The sequence below is a fragment of the Rhinolophus sinicus genome, linkage group LG03 (genome assembly GCF_036562045.2).
Source record: "Rhinolophus sinicus isolate RSC01 linkage group LG03, ASM3656204v1, whole genome shotgun sequence".
NCBI lineage: Eukaryota > Metazoa > Chordata > Mammalia > Chiroptera > Rhinolophidae > Rhinolophus > Rhinolophus sinicus.
The window spans coordinates 103,316,788-103,329,924 of NC_133753.1; the positions used below are offsets into that span (position 1 = coordinate 103,316,788).

Below are 13,137 nucleotides of genomic sequence, written 5' to 3' on the forward strand. Positions count from 1 at the left end.
ATAGAGCATGGATCTTTTACAGAAATTGACTTTATAGTCATTCACAGATAGTCTTAAAAAATTTCTTGAACATAACGTAATGTAGAACTCAGGTTATTTAAAATAGAAATCCTATTCACTGGAATCCTAAGAAATATATTTGACTTAAAGAGGATCTCTTTAAAAAAATTTAGGACAGAACAATATTGAAAATGCCATATAGCTAAACTTGTGAAAAAGCAGTTAACACAGTATTTAGAAGTCAGTACCCTTAGCTATCATTTAATTATTTTTTTTCTGTATATTTTTACCCAGGATCACATCATTAGGAAGCAGTGAATCTGGCATTTGAATTCAGGTCTCTTTCATTCAGTGGCTTGCTCTTAGTTGAGATTCCAAATACATAAAATTTTTGTATTTTGTATGAAAATTGTTTTCCTCCATGATGTGTCCTTTGCTCATAATGTGTAGTTTTGTGCCTTTTTGTGAAATTTCTCATGCATTAGCGAGACTTTCAAAAGTCCTAGGATATTTTCCGAATAATATTCAGAGATAGTTAGTGAAGAGGTTTGTATTCCTATTCATGTAAGAGCATGTTTTATGTTAAGTAGCCATTGGAAACACGCTTTTTCTCTTTTAAATCTTTTTCTTTCATCACTTAAATGCTTGAATAATACACATACCTGCAAATGTGTTACCATAATCTCATAATAGCATTTTGGGAAGGTTTAATTAACCCAAAATACTTCATATATTAATGATTAGAAAGAATCATGTTATTAAAAACAGTTCTCAATGGATCTGCAGGAAAGGGGGATTCTGAATTAACTATTAGTTTGTCATGTTTCTATTTCAGTGGAGATTCACGCTTACTGATAGTTTAATTACATGATTTTAGAGATTCTAAGAAAGGTATAACAATTTGATTCTGCGTTTTTCTTCAGTATGACAAAAAATTAAGCAAGTATTTGTCAAGGAAGGAACAAATACACCCTGTAAAATAAACCTGCACTTACAATCTGTATAACATAAAAGTGGCAGTTTGCTCTTATGAATCTTCTACTGTTCTAAAAAACCCATACTCACCATTTTAGACATACCATTCCCATCCAATCCATACTGTAGTCATTTTCAAAATTTCTTTTGACTGTCTATGTACGAATTTACCTGAGCACACTTTTTTCATTCATCAAGACCATAAATTGACACCACTCATTTTCAGTCATTTTTTTTTTAATTTTTCCTTTTTTGTTCATGAAAAGGCTGTATTATTCCATATCTTTCACCCAGATTTCTTTACTAAAGTGACCCAAAAATATTTTTGGGATTACTTTTGAAGTATTATCTTTGTATTCCAAAGCAGGCCCTTCTGAAACTGATGATGTTGATGACAAAGTCCCCCTTTCGAAGTCTTTGCAAGGTATAACTTTTTCACTTCCATTTTCCCACATACTGTTTATATTTAATGTTTCTTTATATTGGACAGACTGTGTTTTAGTATTTATATCTGTATTATTACTTTTCTAAATGGAAAAGGAAAAAAATGTTTTGGCCTTTTTTTAAAAAAAAACATATAAATGAACTTCACAAGCAACAATTTTTCAAAACCAATTTTCCCTTTTGTGAATCTAGTAATGAATCTCGAAATGGGTACATGACACACTTTCATATTTAAGGTAAAGTACACATTTATACCTTATATCAGAATAGTCAGAAGTAAGGTTTTTATTGTATAGTTAGTAATGTAAATATCGATACTAAGGTCATGTTGATACTTAGTTTATTGAAAGATTGTAAATATCACTTGTAAATCCCTAAGTTTATTAATTGAATATCTTTTTGGGAATTTTTGTATGGTGCTCCCTAATTAGGCTATTTGTGGTGGCTTTTACTTCTCTCTCTCCTGGCTTTGAGCACATAAGATTTATTTTCTTTAGCTTTACTGTTAATATAAATGTGATTGCTTATTTCAGATTTTAAAAGAACCAAAAGGCACATAGAATCACTGTTTCCATGCACTCTTGTAATGTGGAGGTGGGAACAACCTGACGTGTTCTTCTCCTTTACTCAGTCTTTCCTTTTTAAGTATTGGTCTCTTCTCCATTCTCTCTCATTCCTTTGACCACACATCTTTGTTTTTTTTCGACATTAGAGTCAAAGAATCTAATGTTCCATAAATTCAAATGATAAGATTTTAAAAAAGGAGGGAAGGGACTGTGTATTGAGAAAGAGTATTTAAAAAGTTAAAGAATAATTCAGTGCTCTAGATTTATGGATTTACCTAGCATTTTGAGCTCAGGTGAATTTTCATAATCTGAAGTAAGTGGAAAAGAATCCCAAGATAATTATGGCATGATAAAGCTAGACATGGAAAATAAAAAATATTTGACCTTAGTATGGCATTTTAAATTCAAAAATATTAGACACTAAATGACAGTTTCTGAAACTGTAATCAATGCTCTTTAAAAATAAAAATAAAATATATTTAAAACCTATGTCTGAGTGTTGTACATTTAGTACAGTTTCTGAAATTAGGTGACAAAATGAGATTTGATTTTGCTTCCCTTTCCCCCATGTGATTTATTCTTACTCTTAGGTAATACATGTATACACAGAGGCAGTGATTTTCAACCTTTTTCATGTTAGTAGCTCAGATATTTAGGGACAGAGGTGAATATTTTGGGGCAGTTTGGGTACGTAATCCTAAGTGGCTCTCTAATGTTTTAGATTACTTCTTTCCTATTTATGAGTAAAGCTTCTGCTCTAGTAGGATGAGCCTGTTTACCTTGTGACTGCCTAACCTGATACATTGCTTTATGTTCCAGTTTTTAGAAGCAGGCAGATTATATTACCTGAATTAAAATGCTTTTGAGACTAAAGGTAGTATCTTAAATTTTAACTTACAAATTTCCTTTAAGTACAACTTTGAATAAATAATGGGGATTGAGTTTCCATAGCTTCCACCATAGTAAAAATGGAAAGCAGGAAACATTTCACAGCAAAACCTACCCTTGTTTATTTAATTTAGACTTACTAGAGTCTATGAGCAAAGAACGAATTTATTCTGATTTGTGTTTTTTGTGTGTGCGTCATTGACAGATGAGCATGGTACTTTGAAACATAATTGTTCTATTTCTCAAATTCTAATATCTATGAGTAATTATATTGTGTAGTTACAGTAACTAACTTTAAATCCCCAAACCTACTTAGGTTTACTCTATGTTTACATTTTTAAATAATTTTTTGAGTTTTCAAATAGAGGTCTTAAATATTTTCTGAATTAGATCACATTGTTTGAAGTGACTGCTAAGGAGTTAAAAGAATCAATTTGTGTATGTTTTGTTATGTTTTAAATTGTTTGCATTGTTACCTAGTTTCTCTTCTTTCAATGTAATTTTTTATTGGTTTATTATATATGATTTATTTTCTTTTTAGGAAGCCACCACTCTTCAGAGAGCAATGAAGGAACAGAAATGGAAGTGCCAGCAGAAGGTTAGAAATAAAGGAATTTTGATTTTGCTGTATTTGTGTTATGTTTGTTCTGTATCATAGAGAATATTATCCTTAAAACACCTTATTTGGAAATAAAAAGGTGATTGTTTTGGTATGTCTTCTTAGCCAACAGGTTTTCTTTTTTTGAATCCTAAAATGTAATATACCTCTTTTACTGTACTGAATAATAAAGCATATGGGGATGAAAACTTAAGTGGTAAGTAAAACTCTTCCTGATGCAAAATCTTCCCCCTTTTTTCTGGTCATCTTGTGCCATGTTAAATTATTTTACAGAAAGAATGACTTCAGTATTTTAGAATTATAATTATTACTGGCTCTTCATATTTCATTTTTAAACATACTACTTAATGGTGCCATTTTTTAAAGTAGGGTAATATATTCTACAGAAGATGAATAAAAGAGAGCTTTCCTCTCTGCTTATTTTTATACCCATAACTACCTCCTGAACTACTCTGTCCGTTTAGCAGCCGTCTTCCTTTGTTCTCATGATTGAATGACTATTTACTTGTGGTACCGCTTTTTTAATTACTGGAATCTTGAGTTAAAGTGTTACGTAGAATGGCTTCCTATTTCTAAGTGGTTTGTATAGTTTCAAAAGAATTTTTATAGATTGCTCCCAAGGAAAATGACTGGTAAGGTAACTTAATCTTGTTTTAGATTTTTTGTTTCTCTCGTAAACTGGTCATGTTGTACCTTATTTTCTAGGATGAGAATGGAGTCTATTCTGTAACTTTATTCCTTATATTTGCTTTTTCATTTTATTTTTAAAAATCATTAATTTGATCTTTTACCCTCTTTGAGTGGAGGGAGTTCTTAAGGTCCTTGGAATGTTGTGTAATCTTACCAAATGCAATTTTAGAATTAGGGTTTCTAACTGGAATACATTTCTTGCAGAAATATTGAGATGTTCATTTTAAACAATATTTTACATTTCTTTTTGACATCTTTTTTATAGAAGATAATGTGGATGAATATTTTTAATGTTTTACTATGTGGAGGTAATTAGATGTTCCTCTATTTTGAATAGGTGGTATTTACAACAAAATACCTGTATACAAGACACACAGTACAGGGTTCATCAGGCAATATGAATTACTCCACAGTTTATAATTCTGTCATTAGATACTAGGCTTGGAAGTACTTTATTTTTGAGGATATTTTTAAATTGTCATATTGCAGTGTTAATAGGGTTGAATCAAACCTGGGTTCTGGTCTTTATTCCTTTACTAACCAATAAGCATAATCTTTGGCAAATCAATTAATCTCTCAACCTTTGCAAAATGAGAGTTGATGAAGATACTTTCTAGCTGAACTTCTAGCACTAACATTCTGATGTACATTTATTTGTTTTGTGTAGTAACACAAATATTAATAAAATACTTAATTTTTAAAAGTATCTTGCATATAAAGTTAGGGGATCTAGTCTCGTATGCATTTGTTATAGTCATTGTCTTGATCCAAAGGTCCCCACTGCAAAGAATTTTTTTATTTAGCAGTATAAACCACTCCTAGGATTTCTGAAAGCAGAGGAGCAATAGTGAAGGAAAACAAAGACTTAGAAAGCCTTTGTTTTTATTCTATCATTTTTTAGTTACAGCAGGAAAATAATTGTGACTTCATTATAACTTTATTCCTCTAAAAATACAAGTTTTTTTGAGTCCATTAATGCAGGTAACTTGGTATTATTTAATAGTTTTCCAGAGTTTTTTTTCTTTTTGTTTTTTCTTATCCCTATTTATAATTAAAAGGGTCAGATACTTTAATAAATATGAGATGAATTAAAATGCCAGTAAAATTTTATAGTAGGCTGCTTTTGGAGTATCAGATCAATAAAATGTTGGAACATATAGAAAGTGCTTTATAATGAATGTCATTTAGAATTTTATTTTTTTCAAGATTCTACTCAACATGTCCCTTCAGAAACAAGTGAGGACCCCGAAGTTGAGGTGACTATTGAAGGTTAGTTATTGAAAAGCCTTGATTCCAACAGTTTACTTCTGGTCATAAAAACACTTGTCACATTCACATTTCTAAGTATGCATTTCATTCATTCTTAACGGAAACTTGTGATAAAAAGTGAAGCATATATGTGTATGTGTGACCAAAGCAGCCCACTTCCCAGCAGTGTACCCAGTGCTTTGGGAGATTCAGACAACAGAAATAAGCCGTGAAAATGAGCGGTGGACCAAGCTATACTTTCTATCATTGGGAATCGAGAACAAAAAACGAAAACTATGACCAGACTGGATGCACACAGAACCAGATTCTGTAACCTGTTAATGGGTTGTGATAAGAGAGACCTAATCAGTATCAATAACCCCTGATATCTACTTGAGTAAAGTGGAGGAGAAAGTATTGATTAGCTTAGTCAATTTTTAAAGAGAGTTTTCCCCCTAAAGTACTATTAGAGGCTAACATATAACGTGTTCTTAAAAACTTTTTGAATCAATAGCTACAGATATATTCTAAATTAATCTCTATAGCTAAAGTTGCTTCAAGCCTAGTTTTTTCTTTAAAGATAATGCATGAATGCGGATGAGCCAATTTGTCCTGAATTACTTAAAAATTCAGCAAATACAGTTATTAGCAGTGTCACATTTCATATTTTAACAATTATTAAATACATATTGATTTTTTATTTTTAAATTAATGTCTCACACTACTCCTCTATAAATTTTTTCCCTAAATTCTTTCCTAAGATAAAACATTGAAACAGTACTACAAATTGCACTGTGTAAAGTTTTACTTATCCCTGCCCTGCTCTCAAGTCCCTATACGCAGTTTATTATGTATACATCAAAAAATAATTTGATGTATATATGATTCATTTTATGAAAATATATATATGCTTTCAGCATACATTATAATAAATATTAAAATACACATATATCACATTTCCCATAGGTTTTTTTCCATAACCACACATCTTGGTACTTCATCATTTTTTTTTTAAACTGCTGCATAACCCTTCTTGGTCTCTCTCTCTCTCTCTCTCTCTCTCTCTCTCTCTCTCTCTCTCTCTCTCTCTCTCATTATGTCTTCTGTAGGTGTCACTTGGTTATTTAGTATTCGGCTATTTCCAGCTACTCAAAATGTTTGTCTTCATTGCTTCTAAAATATAAGTTGATTGGTAGTTGTTACCTAATGAGAATTTTTCTCATACTTTATACTCATATCTCTCTAATATATAGATTTCTTTTATCATTAATATAATTTTACTAACCTAAAAGCAATTCTGAATTGTTTATAGTGTATTATTAAATAATTGTCATAATTGTTTTTTAGTTAGAAACTTTATTATCAGAGAAGAAAAATCTGAAGTGTGTATAAATATCATAAGCACTTAGAATTTTGTCCTTTCTATACAGATAGGAAAAATTGAGGTGCCTATTAAAATTATTTGGGCAAAATTTTTAAATAGGAAAAATAAAGTTGTTTTTATCAAATGTTAAAGCAGATAAAGGCTGCATTAAAATTCTGTAGAAAGTAAATACATGCTTTTATAACATAAGGCCTTTAATGATAATAACAAAATAAATGGCTCGTGAACCTGATACGTCAATCTTTTCAATTTTAACTCTTTGGAGGGAGTGATAAACTTTATTTTCTTAAACTTAAACATACTACAAGAAGCTTGATTTATCATCCAAATTCATCAACAAGTAGTAGAATTTTGCTATATAGGTGACTTATGTGTGTTCAGAAGACCAGTGAAATACCAGGTCTGTGTAAGTAATTACTTCACAAAGTAGCATTTTCCGCGGCGTGTATGTTCATGAAACAAACTGTATTACCAGCCTTAAAGAGGGTATAGTTTAAATCTGTGATGTTAACCAGGAAGGTCAAATGAGAACTTGCACATTTGTTTGATAAGTATATTGTTTATTTTCTCTGGAAAGATGATTGCAAAATGGTAGAAACTAGTTAAGTATCTATAGTTAGAAAATTAAGTTTTGGTATATCATAATAGAAAAAAATCACTGAAACAGTGAGGTTTTAAAAATGTAAGTGATCCAAAAAAAGAACCCTAAAGTTATTTAGAGAATAATGTTAGATTTGCTTAAATGCTGGAAGATGATAAATGAAGATAATCCTGCATGCCTGTGGATGACTTTTATTTTCTCCTGTTGTATCTTTCTGCATTTTCCAGTTTATAGAAAAGATTAAAAAAAAAAGAGAGAGAGAGAACTTTTTCATCAAGTAAGTTTGTCAGAGTTTCCACAGTACTTTAAGTCTGATATCTTTATTGGACATTATATGGAGTGTTAATGAAGGGGCTGATTGACGTCGATATAAACGCATTACCTCTGTCGCGTCATGTTCACTCGCTGCCAGTGCTGTGCTCTTCCATTTGTGGTGATCCACTTGAGCTTGAAGTCAGTGGTACACTTTTATAACTTGTGGGACTTAGGTTTGAGAAATAGTCCTTAGAATAATAATACAGCTGTGTAAAACTTAATTTTGTAAATATCACACCTACATTTTGGGGTAAAATTAAACTGCTGTCACGTCTTTGATAAGTGCAAAGAAAATATTACCTCAGAATTGTTTGAAGTCTAGCTGTTTTGGGCAAGCTACGGTATTTTGCCACGTATAATGCGTTCCCGTGTATAATGTGCACCCACGTTTTTGGCCCAAACTTTTAGGGAAAAAAAATCTTTCATTTTAATTTTTTAATTCAAATTTTTTTTTTTTTACATTTAGGTACTTGTTTTTTGTATTATAAATGAATTTTAGCATTTTTTAACATATTGTGGTACAAGAAATTTTATGTACCAGTAACAAATTTACGATATTTGCTCATCAGAGAAGGCCTGCATTAAGTATAACTTTATAATAACTTTAGGGGTCTTCTTTTGATCACTTAACATTTTTCATTATTGCAAGTTCATCGTAAGTTCAACAAAACCGATTATCATATTCCAGGGTATTATTTTGCATACAGATATCATTACTGATTTCTAGAGTTATACATTTAACTCATAAGCATAAATAAAAGAATTAAGAAAATTTATATAGAGAATTAGTATATACTAATGCACATCCTTATTTTTTCCTCACAAATTTGGGCAAAAGAAAAATGTACATTATACACGGCAAAATACGATAATAATGGGAAGATTTTTGCTTTAAAAGAGGTTTCCTATCATGTGATTGGTTCTCTTCTAGGACATTGTTTTCCAAACCAGAGCCATTCACGTATGTTCGTTCTGCTGTGGCCTAACCTTACCCTGTTCATTTCTTAAGTTTTTTCTTTAAATTGATTTTAATTAGATTCATTTAAAAACTAATTTTGCATCTTCCAAAATAAAACTGTCTTTGAAATTTTTAATTTTATTTCTCATATACAGGAATGCAGTACTGCATATAGTTTGTTCATATTACCACATATGGCACATGGACTACAATTTAGATAAACTGTTTTAGACCTTCAGTCTTTGCACTACCTGTCATCTTCTGTTGGTTATACTTTTTTGTGAAATGCATGCTTAGGACCTTGGTAAATATTCGGCTGCTGCATATATTTAAGGACTACCCTATTCAAATGTTCACTTCATCATTCTGCAAACACCACACACCTTGTATGTGCTGGTATCTGTACTAGGTGTCAAGGGTTTAGGAGTGAACAAGATAGGCAAGGCCATTGGAGGATTTTGGACAAAGCGCCATGTTCCGTCCTTACCACTTGGAAGAAACAAGGCTGCTTGTGTTGCAAGAGACTGAGAGCAGACCATAGGGAAAGCTATTGCCGTTATCTAGGACAGAGACCATAGTGCTTTAGAGCAGGATGGGCTCAGGGGACGTAAGAAGTTGAATTCTGGGTATGTTCTGAAGATAGAGCCAGTAGGCTTTGCTGTTTGTTTGTCACTGTTTAAAATGTGCGTATCTTATAAATGTTACTGGAGAGTTCATAGAATCTATGTAATCTGGTAGGTTAGCATTGGAAGATTTTGTGTTTTTAGTTTTATAGTTGCTGAAGTCACTTAACATCCAGTTATTATGTAAAAATTAGAATTTTAGAGGAGTCGTGACCTGGATCCATGGGTAAAAAGACCATTTATTAATTTGAAATGTGTAGGGTAATTAATGGCTCTGAGTAATTAATTTCAAAAGAGATACAGTGCCTGGTTTTTGTTTGCCTGGTTAATTTTTGTTTGTTTAGTTTGAATAGGTGTCAGATTGTATGATATAATATTAAACAATTTGACTATGTTGAAAATAAGGTTATCAGAAAATTTGTTTCATATTCTATTAATGCATTCACCATTGAGAATGCAGTAATAAATTTTAGCTCTGAAGCCTAAATACGATTTGTAAATATGATGCTAAAAGGAAAATAGGTTTTTTTCTAAATAAAAATTTTGAGTTGCTGCCCTTTTTTGAGGTGTGGGGCTACTTGTGTTAGTACTGCTAGAATAACTATATATATATATATATATATATTCCTGAGTATCAGCTTTTACACGTTAAAATATTTTGAAATTCATCTAATAAGCTTTTAGTTTTGATGCTATAAACATTTTTAGTTTGGGCTTGATTTTGAAGCATCCTCAAATATGTGTCATCTTATCCAAAAGTGGTTGTTTACAATGTTGCAACACTATGATAATTAGAAAACAGTGCTATCTGCTGGACCTAATTATTAGAAGTAAATTCTTGGAGCTTTATTTCGTTTTCTACTACGGAGAAATAATTTTGACCCTTTATGAAAAGTATTTTGAGGTCAAGTAACATTTTCTCATACTTTCTCAATACCAATTATAGTTCTTTTCAGCAAAAAGTGGAGAAAAAAAATGGAAGATGTGGCTGAGTTCATAGCTATTCATATGATCTAATTCCATGTTTCATATGATTTAAATGGATGACTCTTAATAGAATGTGTGGTGTGTGACATTTTATCACACAAATTCATCTTTATCAAATTTATCAAATAATTAAATTCATCTTTTTGTATTCACATTTGATAGATTAAACTACATTGTCCTTGAGAAATGTGATATCACTTACTTTTTTTTAAATCACTTTTTAATATTTTATAATCTTTGTTAAATTGTTGTATTGTTAAAAAATTTCCCCCCAGATTTATCTTTTTTTCTGTTTATGGTCAGCGAGGTTACTTTTATAAAATACGTTTATTACTATTAAAGCTTTTGTGTTCTGTAACAGGTTAGACTGATTGAAGAAGTGAGATCTTAATGCTGAAAAAAGCTCTCTTGGCCTTTTTACCTTGGCATCATTTTCAGTTCAGATTATAATAGCTGCATTTCTTTATTATCATCTTCTAGTCGTATTTTCTTTTTCATTTTATACTTTGAGTTTTTATTTTATGTAATTCAGTTAACAAGCAGTTTAAATGATGATCTATAGATATATTTAGGTGACATTAGCCTATAGGGAAAATACTTCTGTTTTAAATTTTATTGCTTAATGTTTGGGAAGAAATATTAATATTAAGCATTTAAAATACTTTGATAACATTCATAGGTGAAACTTGTGTATTTTGTTTTATCCTTTGGCAACTAGCATAAAAATACTCTTAGGCTTCTACAAATCAGGAAGTTGGAAAAGACAGGTTTGTTCCCCACCGCCCCAGCGTGTTTTCAGAATTGAAGTCCAAACATATTAACGATATTTAATGTGTTTTCCAAAATGTATCTCCTTGGGATTGAATATAATCACTTAATAATTTATTGTAGGTCTCTTGACCATTTAAAATCCTTATACTAATTTAATAATTGTAAGTCCTGGTGACATAGTCAAGTTTTATTTTACTAGTAGCTTGTCATTTTAAAGTAGCTTTCTACCGTAGGGTTTTTTTTTTTTTCTGAATTTGAGCATGGATTTCTACAGTGGCATCTAACACATGAAAGTTTTATAGTGTCGTAACTTGCTTAGAAGATAATGTTTGCCTGAAATAGTATCTCCAAAATTAGCATTTTTGTCTTTCCCAGCACATACTTGGGTCCTAATGTAACTTTATCTGGTCTTGGTGACATTGGGATACCTTTTTCTCCTATTGGTTAGAATAGTCAGTAAATGATTTCAGATGACCAGAGTGTCTGTTGGCATTATTGATAGAACCCAAAGTCAGGGCACCAGTGTGCCCATGTCTGGTTGTGTCCTCTGATGCTATGATAACAATGAGGTATCAAGCATTTTATGCTTCAGTCAGATTTGTACACAAAGTATATAAATTTATATACGATTTATATACAAAGTACGTAATAGTTATCCATTGCTGTCCCAGGCAACATTTTGTATTAGGCTGAATTTGGATTTCTTGGTATCTGTTTGAAAATTAACCTGTTGGTTTAGTGGAAAGAGTTTTAACCTTAATCAAATCTCAGCTGTACTATCTAGTGATGTGACATGGTTAAGTCATATAATAGTCTCCGAGCTTGTTTCTTTAGCTATAAAATGAGAACGAAAATTACACTGATCAAAAAGGTAACTTGTATTTGAATGGTATCTTGGTGTTATTGCTAGTGTCTTTAACACAGTACTTATTTTATCCTCTATCACATATTTTTAAGTACAGATGTCTTTAAACGATATTTTCCATAATGTACACGTGATGTTTGAGCAGACATCTTAATAGTGGGCCACCTGACATTTTCAGGGACTATGAGAAGATGACAGTGATAACTTTTTTATTTGAGCCAAATGTCCTTAATTCTAGCATTAGACATAGTGAAGTATCATAGAGTTGAGCTGCATAGCCATGAAAAAATTAGCATGAACCCCTACTACAAATGTCTTGAGAAGTCTGTATTCTGTGCTTAAATATCTGATGCTTATTTCTATGTAGGTTTTGTATTGACTGAATCAACACTACCTGTTTCACAAATAATGTATCTCTATTTAATTCTATAAATTCTGTTTGTTAAAAGTGTTTGGCATGTGGTATCCAACCTCTCTTGTTTATATATGCTTGAATTTTATTTAAGTTTAAATTTGTTTCCATTCAAGCTATATTTTCTCTCCCCTTTCTTACGTGTTTTTATAATTGTAGGTCGCTGTCTCCATTAAAACCTTTTTCTTGAAAGACTTAAAATAGACTGTAATGCTCGGCAGCTTTCGCAGAAGTTACGACAAGAAGGGGACATTTATAATGATTTAATTCAAATTAAGCAAAGTAAAAAAAAAAAGAAGCAAGACAGGGAAAATGAGGAATACTCACTTGAGCATTCCCCAAAAGAGTAGGAAAGCTCCAAAGGTAACTGGGGGGAAACATGCTGAAAATGACAATACAGAAATAATGATTTGATATTCCAAACAGCTTTAAAACTCCCCACATCTTTTGAATATTGAGAATTTTACAGGTGGTGGCTATTAACTCATTTAGTCTGTTCCTCCAGTGATGACAGTTTTCTTTTTCAAGATGATGATTATTCTCCACCTACCAAGAGACCAAAGAGTAACGAGCCACCCCAGCCGCCAGTCACGGAACCTGCCAATGCCGGGAAACGGAAAGTGAGGGAGTTCAACTTTGGTGAGTGCTTCACTAAATACAGGCCCCTTTTCTTTGATGCTGAACTCTGTGTGTAACTGATAAAAGTTACAGCTTTCTTTAGGGGGATGCTTTAAAATGTATTACCACCTTATAATCTAATCTAAGGGAAACCAGGGACAGTTTGAAGTAAC

The 13,137-nt window shown here is 31.5% G+C and overlaps 1 protein-coding gene across 13 annotated transcripts in view; it reads left to right on the top strand.

The window, feature by feature from the left end:
- GTF2I (general transcription factor IIi) overlaps positions 1-13,137 on the top strand; it is a 94,959-nt gene that overhangs the window by 49,168 nt on the left and 32,654 nt on the right. For 3 of the 13 annotated variants that reach the window (XM_074328439.1, XM_019754944.2, XM_074328438.1), the window contains 4 exons: positions 1,340-1,399; positions 3,415-3,471; positions 5,389-5,451; positions 12,875-12,985. In XM_074328439.1, coding sequence (XP_074184540.1) covers positions 1,340-1,399; positions 3,415-3,471; positions 5,389-5,451; positions 12,875-12,985 — 291 coding nt within the window. The remainder of the gene's footprint in view (positions 1-1,339; positions 1,400-3,414; positions 3,472-5,388; positions 5,452-12,874; positions 12,986-13,137) is intronic. The other 10 variants (XM_074328445.1, XM_019754949.2, XM_074328444.1 and 7 more) reach the window with 5 other exon arrangements.